Source organism: Hemibagrus wyckioides, linkage group LG28 (assembly GCF_019097595.1).
Source record: "Hemibagrus wyckioides isolate EC202008001 linkage group LG28, SWU_Hwy_1.0, whole genome shotgun sequence".
Classification (NCBI taxonomy): domain Eukaryota; kingdom Metazoa; phylum Chordata; class Actinopteri; order Siluriformes; family Bagridae; genus Hemibagrus; species Hemibagrus wyckioides.
Genome location: NC_080737.1, coordinates 4,785,842 through 4,799,609, shown reverse-complemented (window position 1 = coordinate 4,799,609; position 13,768 = coordinate 4,785,842). Strand labels below are relative to the sequence as shown.

At 44.9% G+C, this 13,768-nt stretch overlaps 1 protein-coding gene across 4 annotated transcripts in view; it reads left to right on the top strand.

Annotated features, from left to right (window-relative positions):
• Positions 1–13,768, top strand: part of LOC131348237 (trichohyalin-like) — a 166,381-nt gene that overhangs the window by 112,857 nt on the left and 39,756 nt on the right. For 3 of the 4 annotated variants that reach the window (XM_058383010.1, XM_058383009.1, XM_058383015.1), the window contains one exon: positions 13,446–13,459. The exons of the other annotated variant lie outside the window; for it this stretch is intronic. In XM_058383010.1, the coding sequence (XP_058238993.1) occupies positions 13,446–13,459 (14 nt within the window). The remainder of the gene's footprint in view (positions 1–13,445; positions 13,460–13,768) is intronic. 4 annotated transcript variants of the gene reach the window in all.

Here is a 13,768-nt window from a genome sequence, read left to right as displayed (position 1 = left end):
TAGAAGGTGTGAAATGCGAATTAGCATATGAATGAAACCACCTTGAATGTTCAACAGTACCTAATGGATGAAAGCACAGTTTTCAAAACAGAAAAATCACCTGTGATTGGCTGAGACATGTGTTGCTATTGGTCAGTCTGGGCAATTATAATACCGTTGATAAAATGTAAGAGTTTTATTAAATAGACATATACTGTATGAAAAATAAATACGCAAAGAGATTACTGTCATAGCATCACGTTTGGCATCAAATGTCTTTTTGCTGCCTGGGGGTCGTAGGTATGCGGTGGTGTTCTGTTAGACGGCAGTCCAGTTCGCAGACACCGGTGATACGGTGCTGCATACTTTGGACTGGCTTCTAGTCTCGTCTGCAGCTTAGTACACAGACTGCTGAGGTCCTGGCTGTGGAACGATGGAGGTCTCACAACCCACCCCGAGATTCCATCAACAGCACCATCTTCTTCATCTGACATCATGTCAGCGGTGACTCCCCTCCAGAAGTCCACTTTGTCCGCAGTCAGTACACTCTGCCTCGCCTCCAAGAGCTGAAAGCACACTTACAGTTGCATATAATGAGCATAAACATGTACATCTTTACAGTTTATACTGATGCAACAGAAATAAGTAAAACTAATTTATTTCTAATCTGCCTCACCCTCTTCCTCTTCTGGGCTGAGGTCTCATTAGCCGCACATGTGCTCGATCCGGCTGGTTGTACCGGAAATCTCTACACACCGTCTCGGAGTGTGTCTTACAGGCAACTAGAAAAAAATTAATGTGTTTTTTAAAAAGCACAACCAACAAAACATAACTACACAGATAAATAGCAAAAAAACAGAATTAAGAACAACATGGTGACAACAAAATGTAACAACAACTAAATAACAACACAGTGAAAATTACTTACCAACAAAGTCATTTTTATCCAGGCCTTCATGGCGGAGTTCCGGTCTTATGGACAGTGCTCCACTAAAATGAGGAGACTCTCATTATATGGAGAGATTAATCTGTGGAGGTGAAAAGTCTGGAGTTAAAACACCGTGTTTATTTACTTCAGAAACAACAGAGTGCATGTTAGCCCATATCGTTCATCTGGACCGGTGCTCCGGGTCAGAGCACCGACAGTTTACCTCAGAGTTGTGTAGCGGACGGACTGCCTCCTACAAAATACAAGGAAAAATGCTTTTTTACAAAACTTACACTGGTTCTGTTAAATGAAAGCCTGGGTTATGTCTTTAGGAGAATTTAGACTTACCGCGACGTTAGGACTGTGAGCACCTCGTCCTCTTCAGGTGCACAGCCATTGTACAGAGAGAAATTTGTATCTCTGTTTGTATGTTTTGGTTCCGCGCTTTGTCTTGTGACCTTGTCTGTGATTGGAGGAACATATTGCGTCACCGTGACCTAGCACCTGATTGGCCGAGGCTCGTCACATGCGAAGTGACGTAACCCCTATTTCTCCCTGTTGAGCGCATTGCTGTAAGCTGTGTGTTACAAATCCACTGTAGATTTAATCAGAACAACAGAAACAGTTCCTGTAGTCCTGTCACTGTGTACAGTGGGGGAGGTCTAGGAGTACTGTGAGGATCACACTACTGTCTTAAAATCCTACATGTAGCAGAATGACAATAACGCTCAGCTGACTTCACTTTCATTAAATGTTTTAATATTAAAATAAACTGAATTAGTTATGGTTAAAACATTGATTTGTTTATATATATATATATATATATATATATATATATATATATATATATATATATATATATATATATATATATATAACAAGACAACATTAAAACACAACCATACCTAAATAAAGAAAATATATATATATATATAATACACACACACACACACACACACTTGTTTATTATTATTATTATTATTATTATTATTATGTTTTGTGTCTTTTAGTTACACAAGGTAATTAGTCTAACTAGACACAACGTGATATGATTTCAGCAATACTGAAATTTGTGTCCATACTGAACACGATCAATCACAAAACACAGCCAGTCATAGCAGTTTCTCTCTGTCTGTGTGCTTTCTCATACTGCAGCTGAAGAGATCTCAGTAGAGAGATAGAGAGAGACACCCCTCCGCTTCTTATGGCTTTCCTTATAAAACTAAATAAAAATTTATTATATATTTCTGCTATTAAATGTCTATAATCAGTTTCTCCTCATCCATGTTTGATGATTAATATTAATAATGTGCAGAACTTTCACTGAGATCTCTGTATAGGCGGAGTGGTCAGCCGCAACGTCGCAGAAATAATAACAGTTTCTGAAACTGGTTAGATTGGTCAGGACAAAAACTGATTAACATGTAAAAGACACATTTTATCGCATGTCGTGGCATCACATCGCGTGTAGTTAGGACATGGTGTAAGACAAATCTCAATTCAAAATTCAAGCAACAATTTAAAAGTCTATAATTAAAATAAGACTGATCTTTTTATACTAGATTTTCTTTACATTTGGGTAATAAGCCCACTCTCTATCAGTGAGTCCCCCCTCTCCACACTACCCTGGTTTGCTTTTGTATAGCTCACTGTAGTTACACTATATTGCCAAAAGTATTCGCTCACCCATCCAAATAATCAGAATCAGGTGTTCCAATCACTTCCATGGCCACAGATGTATAAAATCAAGCACCTAGGCATGCAGACTGTTTTTACAAACATTTGTGAAAGAATGGGTCGCTCTCAGGAGCTCAGTGAATTCCAGCGTGGAACTGTGATAGGATGCCACCTGTGCAACAAATCCAGTCGTGAAATTTCCTCGCTCCTAAATATTCCACAGTCAACTGTCAGCTGTATTATAAGAACGTGGAAGTGTTTGGGAACGACAGCAACTCAGCCACGAAGTAGTAGGCCACGTAAAGTGATGGAGCGGGGTCAGCGGATGCTGAGGTGCATAGTGCAAAGAGGTCGCCAACTTTCTGCAGAGTCAATCGCTACAGACCTCCAAACTTCATGTGGCCTTCAGATTAGCTCAAGAACAGTGCGCAGAGAGCTTCAAGGAATGGGTTTCCATGGCCGAGCAGCTGCATCCAAGCCATACATCACCAAGTGCAATGCAAAGCGTCAGATGCAGTGGTGTAAAGCACGCCGCCACTGGACTCTAGAGCAGTGGAGACACATTCTCTGGAGTGATGAATCGTGCTTCTCCATCTGGCAATCTGATGGACGAGTCTGGGTTTGGCGGTTGCCAGGAGAACGGTACTTGTCTGACTGCATTGTTCCAAGTGTAAAGTTTGGTGGAGGGGGGATTATGGTGTGGGGTTGTTTTTCAGGAGCTGGGCTTGGCCCCTTAGTTACAGTGAAAGGAACTTTGAATGCTTCAGCATACCAAGACATTTTGGACAATTCCATGCTCCCAACTTTGTGGGAACAGTTTGGAGCTGGCCCCTTCCTCTTCCAACATGACTGTGCACCAGTACACAAAGCAAGGTCCATAAAGACATGGATGACAGAGTCTGGTGTGGCTGAACTTGACTGGCCTGCACAGTCCTGACCTCAACCCGATAGAACACCTTTGGGATGAATTAGAGCGGAGACTGAGAGCCAGGCCTTCTCGTCCAACATCAGTGTGTAACCTCACAAATGCGCTTCTGGAAGAATGGTCAAAAATTCCCATAAACACACTCCTAAACCTTGTGGACAGCCTTCCCAGAAGAGTTGAAGCTGTTATAGCTGCAAAGGGTGGACCGACGTCACATTGAACCCTATGGATTAGGAATGGGATGTCACTTAAGTTCATATGCGAGTCAAGGCAGGTGAGCGAATACTTTTGGCAACATAGTGTATTTACATATGAAAGTTAAACCCAGGCCAAGGTGATAGGAACATGGGGGGGTCAACTGCTAAGCCCATTTCATGACAATTATGTGTGCTGCCTGCACATACCCATGAACAGTCATTAACCTGAAATTCTGTGGCAATTTACAGTGTTGTTAACTGACGAAAATCACACTTTTCATGCAGTGACTGTCCTGTCTCCAATTTTTGTTCACTCTTTACACCTTAGACTTTTAGAACTACACTGAATCATGCCATTTGCAGAAGTTTTCTGACAACACTGCAGTGGTGGTGTATATTTGGGGCGGACAGGAGCCTGAGTACAGGGGATGTCTGGATAACTTTGTGGACTGGTGCACTAGGAATTACTTTTTCCTTAATGTGATGAAGACCGAGGAGAAAGTGGTGGACTTTAGGAAGACTAAAACATTGAACCCTTAACCATCATGGGTGAGGAGCTTGGAATTATTAATAACTACAAATATTTGGGTGTACACTTAAATGACTGGGCTGGAGGACCCACACTGATGCTGTATACAGGAAGAGGATGAGCAGACTCTACTTCCTGAGGAAGCTCAGATCCTTCAATGTCTGTAACAAGATGCTGGAAATCTTCTACCAGTCTGTGGTGGCGAGTGCCATTTACTGTATTATTGTCTGCTGGGGGGGTGGGGAGGTCTGTGGGGGGGGCAGCATCAGCACCAGGGATGCCAGCAGAATTGACAAACTAATTCACAAAGCTGGATCTATAATTGGACACAAACTAGTTAAGTTTGAGTAAGTGAGAACAGGTGGTCACTAAACAAACTGCTCTCCATCATGGATAATCTGTCTCACCCACTTTAAAATACACTACAGAGTCAACAGAGAGACATTCTCCAAAAGACTCATTCAGATTAGTTTTCACAAAGAACGCTACAGGTGAACACACTGAACACCGGAAATGAAATGTGATTAAAATATGGTGATGTTCAGCATTTTCACTTCATATGGAGTGTTTTATTCAACAGCTGATCACAGATCCGTGTTACTGTGTTTGAATGAGTGCAGTCAGAATGAGCAGCGCTATACTGTGACATCGGTGATCAAACTGCTGCAGAATCAGACAGTCTGAGCCAACCGACTAAGGTTAGGAAAAAGACTAGCTGTTGTTGAAAGTGAGCGGTTTTGCTCTTTTTGTCATGATCTTACCCTGCTCTCTCTCCGTCTCACCTCGTGCTTCCGGGGCGGTGCGACCTGGGATCACCTGCTTCCGGGCTACCTGCACTATTTAAGGACCTTGTTTTCATGCTCTTCCTGCCGGATGATCTCTCCAGTTTGCTTCGCGCTCAGCGGTACCGGCTTGCCGTCACCTGTCGCGTTTCCTTCCTACTTCCGTCTTCCTCGCATTTTTGTTCCTGTTTTTTGCAGTGAGTTTTCTGTTCATTTTTTTTCCCGGCGCCTTTTGGTTTGGTTTTGCCGGCTTCTCCGCCTCGCTGTTTTTCCGTGGCCTTTTGTGTTTCCTGTTTTGCTTCGGCAGGTTTTCCCTCCGTTCTTTTCTTGTGGATTATTCTTAGTGGATTTTGGTTTTCCTTCTCTCTAGAGGCGGCTCCCTTTTTCCCCTGTGGATTATTTACTTTGTGGATTTTTTTATATTTTCAATGTGGATTCGGACATCTTTTTTTCCCGGGGACTCATCTTGTGGATTATTGATTTTGCCATCGCTGATTACGGACTCTCTTTCTTCTGTGGACTACTTTTGGGTGAAGTCTTTGTTTAAGTTTTTTTTCACGTTGAACTTCCTCTATGGACTGCCTTGCTATTATTGAACTGTGTACCCCTTTGAGCTGATTGCTGCTGCCCTTTTTTCTCCTCATGTATGTTTTTGCTGATTCCCTCTACTGTGTGTGGATTTGGGCTTCATATAAAATATACTGTTGTTCACACTACCTGGTGTCCTGCCTTTGGGTCCACCATGTGTTTCCTGACAGCATCATCCGGCCAGACATGAACCCAGCAGATGCTCAGAGTTTTCAGGCCCAACTGGAGGCCCTGTCTCAGGCCTCTACTACTCAGGAGCGCTACTTGCAGGAGTTATCAGGAGCTACGCAGGACCTCGTTCACAGAATGAACCAGCTTTCCAGTTCTCAGAGCTCTCCTGCACCACCAGTTACCATTTCCCCAATTCGTGAGCCTAACTTGCCCCATCCAGAGCGTTTCTCAGGGAAACCTGGTTCCTGTCGGGCATTCTTGATGCAGTGTTATGTCATTTTCGAGCTGCAGCCGTCCTCCTTTCCCTGAGAACAAGCAAAGGTGGCCTACGTCGTCTCTCTCCTGTCTGGCAAGGCCTGTCTTTGGGCCACCACGGAGTGGGAGCGTCAGTCTGCCATCTGCGCCTCCTTTGATTCTTTCTCACAAGAGCTCCATAAAGTCTTCGATACCACCACCCCTCAGCGGAATGCCGCTCAGGCCCTGTTCAACACCTCACAGGGGGCATCCCCTGTCTCAGAGTATGCAGTAAGTTTTCGTACGGCGGCTGCTGATTCGGGGTGGAATGCCACTGCCCTCTATGACACCTTCTTCCGAGGACTCGCTGATGAAGTGAAGAATGATCTCACTGCCCAGGAACTCCCACTTGAACTGGATGACCTGATCTCCCTAGCCACCCGTATTGATCGTCGGATCAGAGAGCATCGCGGCGAGAAACGAATGCCACGCAGTGGGCGAACCAAACCGGGGTGGGCCCCACCAGGCACCCCACCCTCACCAAGGCCCTTAGCAGTGCAATCTTCGACCTTACATCCTTCTCAGCCCCAACCCATGGAGATTGGACGCCGTTGTTTGACTGACTCTGAGAAAGAGAGACGCAGAGCGAATGGACTTTGCCTCTACTGTGGTAACCCGGGCCATTTCACAGGCTTCTGCCCAGCAAAAGGACGGGCTCGTCCCTGAAAGGGGAGCCGGTGGCGAGCCCACCAGTTCCAGCCTCCTCCAAACCATTGCTCAAGGCCCACATCACTGTGAACTCTCTGGCGGTCTTCCTGGACTTGGGTGCGGACTCTGAGTTTATGGATCAGGAACTGGCACAGCAACTAGGGGTCGATACTCAGCCACTACCAGCCCCACTTCAAGTCCGGGCCCTGGATGGTCATATCCTCATAGAATGTTCATCATAGGATGAAGCCCCTTCTGGTTACCATGGCCGAGCACCACCAGGAGTGGCTGTCGTTTCTCATCATCTCCTCTCCTCAAGCCCCCATCATGTTCGGGCTTCCCTGGTTAAAGAAACATAATCCCCACATAGACTGGATCAGCAGTCAAGTTCTCAGCTGGAGTACCATCTGCTACTCCCACTGCCTCTGTCATAGCCCTCCCAATCCACCCCTCACAGCCGATGTAACCCTTCTTGACCTCAGTACTGTACCTTCTGTTTACCATGACATCGGGGCAGTTTTCTGCAATGCCAGGGCTTCATCCCTGCCCCCTCACCGGGCCTACAACTGTGCCATTGACCTTCCGCCAGGCACCATGCCCCCCAGGGGGCGTCTCTACCATCTTTCGGGACCTGAAAGGGAGTCTATGGACACATACATCCAGGGCTCCCTTGCCGCGGGTATCATACGGCCGTCCTCTTCCCCTGCAGAAGCAGGGTTCTTCTTTGTGGAGAAAAAGGACAAGTCCTTGTGCCCTTGCATTGATTACCGAGGGCTCAATGAGATCACCATTAAGAATTGCTACCGTTTATGCTTATGTCTTCTGCTTTTGAGCTCCTCCAGGGGGCCACCATCTTCACCATGCTTGATCTACGCAATGCTTATCACCTTGTCCGGATCCGTGAGGGCGACGAGTGGAAGACAGCCTGTAACATGCCCTCAGGCCATTATGAGTATTTGGTAATGCCGTTTGGCCTGACCAATGCCCCTGCTGTTTTTCAAGCTCTCGTTAATGATGTCCTCCGAGACATGATCAATCGATTTGTCTTTGTTTACCTTGACAACATCTTTGTCTACTCTCGCTCCCTGGAGGAACACATCCACCATGTCCGTGCCGTTCTCCAGCGCGTGCTCCAGAACCACCTGTATGCGAAGGCTGAAAAGTGTGAGTTTCACATTTCCCGTACTACCTTTTTGGGACTTGTACTCTCAGCTGGAAATGTACAGGTGGACCCCGGTCATGTCAAGGCCGTCAAGGACTGGCCCCGTCCTGAATCCCGTAAGCAGCTGCAGCAGTTCCTTGGCTTTGCTAATTTCTATCACAAGTTCATCCGTGGCTATAGCTCTGTCGCTGCCCCCCCCTTCATCGTCTCACTTCATCTCTCATGAGCTTTTCTTGGTCTCCAGAAGCAGAACAGGCTTTCCTCAAGCTCAAAGATTTGTTTACCTCCGCCCCATCTTGTCCTTACCGGACCCCCATCGTCAATTTATCATGGAGGTGGATGCTTCTGATCTGGGGGTAGGGGCAGTCCTGTCCCAACATCACCCTGGAGACAACCGCCTGCACCCCTGTGCCTTCTTCTTTTCGGCGATTGAGTCCAGCAGAACGGAACTATGCGGTGGGAGAAAGGGAATTGCTGGCCATCAAGATGGCGCTCAAGGAGTGGCGTCATTGGCTGGAAGGTACGGAGGAGCCTTTTATGGTATGGACCGATCACAAGAATCTAGAGTACCTCCGGACTGCCAAGCGGCTAAACCCTCGTCAGGCACTCTTCTTCGGGAGGTTCCAGTTCTCCCTCTCCTACCGCCCAGGGTCCACGAATGGCAAACCTGATGCCCTTTCACATCAGTTCACCCCAACTGAAGGGGAGCCTGTGGCGGAACGCCTCCTCCTCTCTTCTGTAGTCATCTGGGCCTTGCACCTAGATATCGAGAGGAGGGTTCAACAGGCCGTTGTTGGAGAAAAATAATATACCCAGCTTTGAATTATATACCTAGCTTTAAAAGTAGCTTAAGAAATAATGTACTCAATGCTCTAAGCTCTGACTTAGCAATATTCTGCCTAAGAGTAGTGTGTATCTATCAAGAATTATTTAGCCATTGATTAAGTAGTTAGCTTTGATTAATAATAGCTATAATAATCAGATATAGCCTTTATGGCAATCATAGTCTTTATAATAATCATGCAGAATTATTAATGGCAGCATGCTAGCGTAATAACCACACTGCGACTGAAGAAACAGAAAAGAGGAGAGATTTATTGGAACATTAGGAGTTACAACTCAGTCAGCCAGCCTATCCAATGGGATCAGTGGGACCGGAGGGACAGTTGTAGAAGACGGGATCTCAGGATCCTGAGGAGAAGTTGGAGAGTAATCAGTGGGAGAAGTTGGGGGCGAATAGTCAGGAGAAGATTGAGGAATATCATGAACACTGTAAGGCATAGGCACATGTCCAGGAGAAAGTTGGGGAATGTCAGGGGAATTATGAGATGAAGAAGAGTCAGAGGAAGAATCATTAGAGGAGCTCTCAACAGGGAAATCCTCAGTCTGGACGCCTTGAGGGGTGGTGCGTGTCCAGTGCCAGTAGAAGGTCTGAGTAGACTGATCACAGGTTGTGGGGTGAAATTGGGTGCTCTGATCAAGACAGACGGTATCTCTCACGATATGGTGAGCAAGGTAAGGAGATTCAGGAATAGAGGATTCAGATAGGTGTTCCAGGAAACCAGTAAGTTCAATGGCCAGACAGGATAGCTGATACTGGCGATAGCGTCGCAGAGCACCCCTTCTCCGGAAGATAGCGCGGCGGGCTGACTGAGCTAGAAGGAAAAAATGGGAAATGGGGAGAGATGAGTGAAGATGAGTGAAGTGCATATTGCGTGACTATGTAGTCAGCAAAAGAGAGCATGTACTAAGGCAAAAGGAACACAGTGGGGGAAGTAGGCCAGGTCACTGTGACATGACAGTGATAGGCAGTTATTGGAGACAACAGCATTGGAATACCAGCAACCAACAGTGATGAAAAGAGAAAAAGATATGAGGCAGTTTAATGGCACAGCTTATTTTAAAAATAGTAAATAAAACGTAGATCAAGTAAGTAGAGGGAAAAGTCATCATGACATAAAGGAAGAGAGCAAGGTACTTACACATTGTTGTGGAGGGCAACGTGCGAAGTCAGGATGAGCCGAGGAAGCACCTTTGAGAGGTGACGGTCAAATGAAGTCAATGAGGAAGTGGCGCCTATAAGTAAGCGCCAATTTTTTCTAAAAATTGTTGACTTAGCCTAAAAATAAGGGGAACTGGAGAGGAGGAAAATTGACGTCATCGAGGGGAGGATGGTATCGATTTAGGGGCAGTATCGGGACAAATGCGAAAATAATGGGAACTGGGAAGGAGAGACTAAAGTAGCCATACACTGAATATAATGGGAAATTGCTGGAAATATTTAAATTAGAGAAAAGGAGGCGCCATGGGGCGCCTGGGGTATAAGTAGAGGGGACTTTTTCGGGGTTTTTCAGACCAGCTGCTCTCTTCAGATATGCATGTTGTTGACTGCATGGCTGAATAAAGAAACCCACTTTTTCTCATCTGTTGACTGAGATCTCTTTTATTTTGGCTAAGTTTTATAGTTTGTTGAGTTCACTGGGCAAGATTATGGAAAGCTAAGAGAAAAGATACAATCTAAAATTCCACCCTGTGATATGTCCACTCGGAGGGGGCTCTGAGTTCCGACACCGTTGCTAATCAACTGGCCCCTGAACGCTGCCCCGAAGGTAAACTCTTTGTCCCGGCACCCTTACGCTCCCAAGTTCTCCAGTGGTGCCATAGCTCTCATCTGTTCTGTCATCCAGGCTCCACCTGCACTCTCGCTCTGTTGCTTCAACGCTTCTGGTGGCCCTCTGTTAGGAGGGACGTATGTGAATTTGTGGGGGCATGTCAGGTATGCTGCCAGCAGAAGAGTTCTAGGACCCCACCCACCGGCTTCCTCCGCCCACTCCCAATACCCAAGCGACCATGGTCCCATATATCCAATGACTTTGTCACTGGCCTTCCTCTATCTTCTGGCAACACCTCGATCCTCACGGTGGTCGACTGATTTTCTAAGATGGCCTATTTCATCCTATTATCCAAACTTCCCTCTTCCAAGGAGACAGCCCAACACCTTCTCCAGCACGTTTTCCGATTGCATGGTCTGCCTCGCGATATTGTCTCAGGGCCCCCAGTTCACTGCTAACTTTTGGAAGGAGTTTTGCCGGCTCCTTGGAATAATGACCAGTCTTTCTTCTGGCTTTCATCCTCAGACCAATGGTCAAACCGAACAATTTAACCAAGACCTTGAGACCGGTCTTCGGGTCCTTTGCTCAGAAGATCCCTCATCCTGGTCATCCAACCTGGTGTGGGTCGAATATGCTCACAATTCACTTCCGTCTGCTGCCACTGGACTATCCCCGTTTAAAGCCACTTATGGCTACCAACCTCCACTGCTTTCTTCCCAGGAGTTGGAGGCCTCAGTCCCCTCTGGTCTCGCTCTGGTCCAACGTTGTAGGCGTGTCTGGAGAAGGGTCTGGGTTACACTTCTCAAGTCGTCTAGAAACTATGCTCGCTGGGCCAATTGTAAACGCCATCCTGCACCTCCATACCGCATTGGGCAAAAGGTTTGGCTCTCCACCCGGGACCTTCCGCTCAAGGTTGCCTACCGGAAACTGGCCCCTCGCTTTGTTGGGCCGTTCCCATATCCAAGGTTATCAACCACGTTGCTGTTTGTCTCAAGATCCCCAGAGCTCTTAGGATCCACCCTACTTTTCATGTTTCCCGCCTCAAGCCAGTTCAAGCCTGTTCACTGATCTTACCCTGCTCTCTCTCTGTCTCACCTCGTGGTTCCAGGGCAGTGCGACCTGGGATCACCTGCTTCCGGGTTACCTCCATTTTTATACTCACCTGCACTATTTAAGGACGTAGTTTTCATGCTCTTCCTGCCGGATGATCTCTCCAGTTTGCTTCGCGCTTGGCGGTACCGGCTTGCTGTCGCCTGTCTCGTTTCCTTCCTACTTCCGTCTTCCTCGCATTTTTGTTCCTGTTTTTTGCAGTGAGTTTTCCGTTTGTTTTTTTTCCCGGCACCTTTTGGTTTCGTTTTGCCGGCTCCTCCGCCTCGCTGTTTTTCCGTGGCGTTTTATGTTTCCTGTTTTGCTTTGGCGGGTTTTCCCTCTATGGACTGCCTTGCTATTATTGAACTATGTTCCCCTTTGAGCTGATTGCTGCTGCCCTTTTTTCTTCTCATGTATGTTTTTGCTGATTCCCTCTACTGTGTGTGGATTTGGGCTTCATATTAAATATACTGTTGTTCACACTACCTGGCGTCCTGCATTTGGGTCCACCATGTGTTTCCTGACACTTTTACTCAGAAACTGTGACAATCAATTGATTGGCAAATGAACTCCAGTATTTTATACACAATGGCGGTTGGCAAACAAAGTTATGGTGCATTACCACCACTATTTGGTAAAGGGTGTGGATCAGGATTTTATTACTTAAAAAAAGGCAATTTCAACATTTTGGGGGTTTTGTATTAGCATCCTTGTTTCTTTGTCATAATGCTATCAGTGTAACTCGACATGCTCTATTGTATATTCTTGTCCACAGTTGTTGCATATACCTGTGTTGTGTTTTCCCATATTAACCCTTGTATGGTGTTCGGGTCTGTGGGACCCATTTTCATTTTTTATCAAAAGAAAAATGATATGATTTTATTATTTTTTCAAACTCGCCAGGTCATTTTCTGTGAACATTATATATCCTTTTATTATTACATTTTATTAAAAAAACAAAATAAAAACAAGCAGCAATTGATTTCATTAATGTGGTCTAACAAAGGGAAAGGGCAAATATTAACCATATATATTGTTTATATTGCTTGTAATTGGGATAAAGTAAACATCTGTTGAGTATTTTACCATAAAATGTTTGATTGTGTTGAATTAAAGACCAAAAGAATTCAGCGGGTCCACCAGACCCACAAACACTGGCTGAGTAACAAAAATATGAACACCATACAAGGGTTAAATAATGTACTGTTAAGATTATGATATTATTGTCTCTTCTCTCCTGTTCCTTCCTGTGACTCTCATCTCTCAGACTTTTGTTTGAATTTGATAAAACCATCGCCCTTTTCGTTCTTTTTTTCTATTGCAACCTCTTTATTCTACTTACGTTGCCTCCCTGGATATTCAGTCTTCACCTGTCAGTTTTCCTGTTATCACTTTCCAGGTTACTTTATTTCCTCAATAAACCTTCTTTTCCACACAGTTTTCCTAGAAACATTTTCAATATACATAGCTTTATTTTCCTTTCAAGTACTCTAGAAAGTGTTATTGGGCTAAGACTTATCAACTTATCAAAGACTTATCAAAAGACATAATGGTGAACTTAATCCAAATGACCTGCTTTTGTCAGAACTACTTTCTTCTAGTCCCCTTTTTCCACATTGTTCAACAGCTGATCACAGATATGTGTTACTGCACTGAGAAAAGAGAAGTATTTCGTTATTTATAAATAAACTATTTATAATGATTGAAAATCTGTTATATTTTACAAAAAAGTTTAAAATTGTACCTGAACATCTTTGTACTGAAAGCACAGAGTCAGGATTGTTAGCAGCTGTTCTGACAGCAAATCATGTTTTTCTTATTGTATTTTATCTGACATTACATTTCTTTCTTCTGTTTTACATAGAACTTTTAGAATCGGTAAGTAACTCAACTTCACACTAATGGTAAAGGCTGATATTTTATGAACTTTCATATGTTCAGGAATCAAATAGAAACATAAACATTCTCAGATAATGTTTACGTGAAGGAGTCTGATCAGTAAGCAAGATTCCACTTCCATCAGCTTCTTTTACAAAATGTACCTGTGCGTAACCTCACAGCAGTGCAATATTTCCTTCACATTAATATTTATTTTATTTACTCCAGTGTTATCAGGTGATTATCAGCACAGAGTTACAGAATGTTATGTAGATTTACTGTGTATGATGGCTAATTGTAAAACCTTAA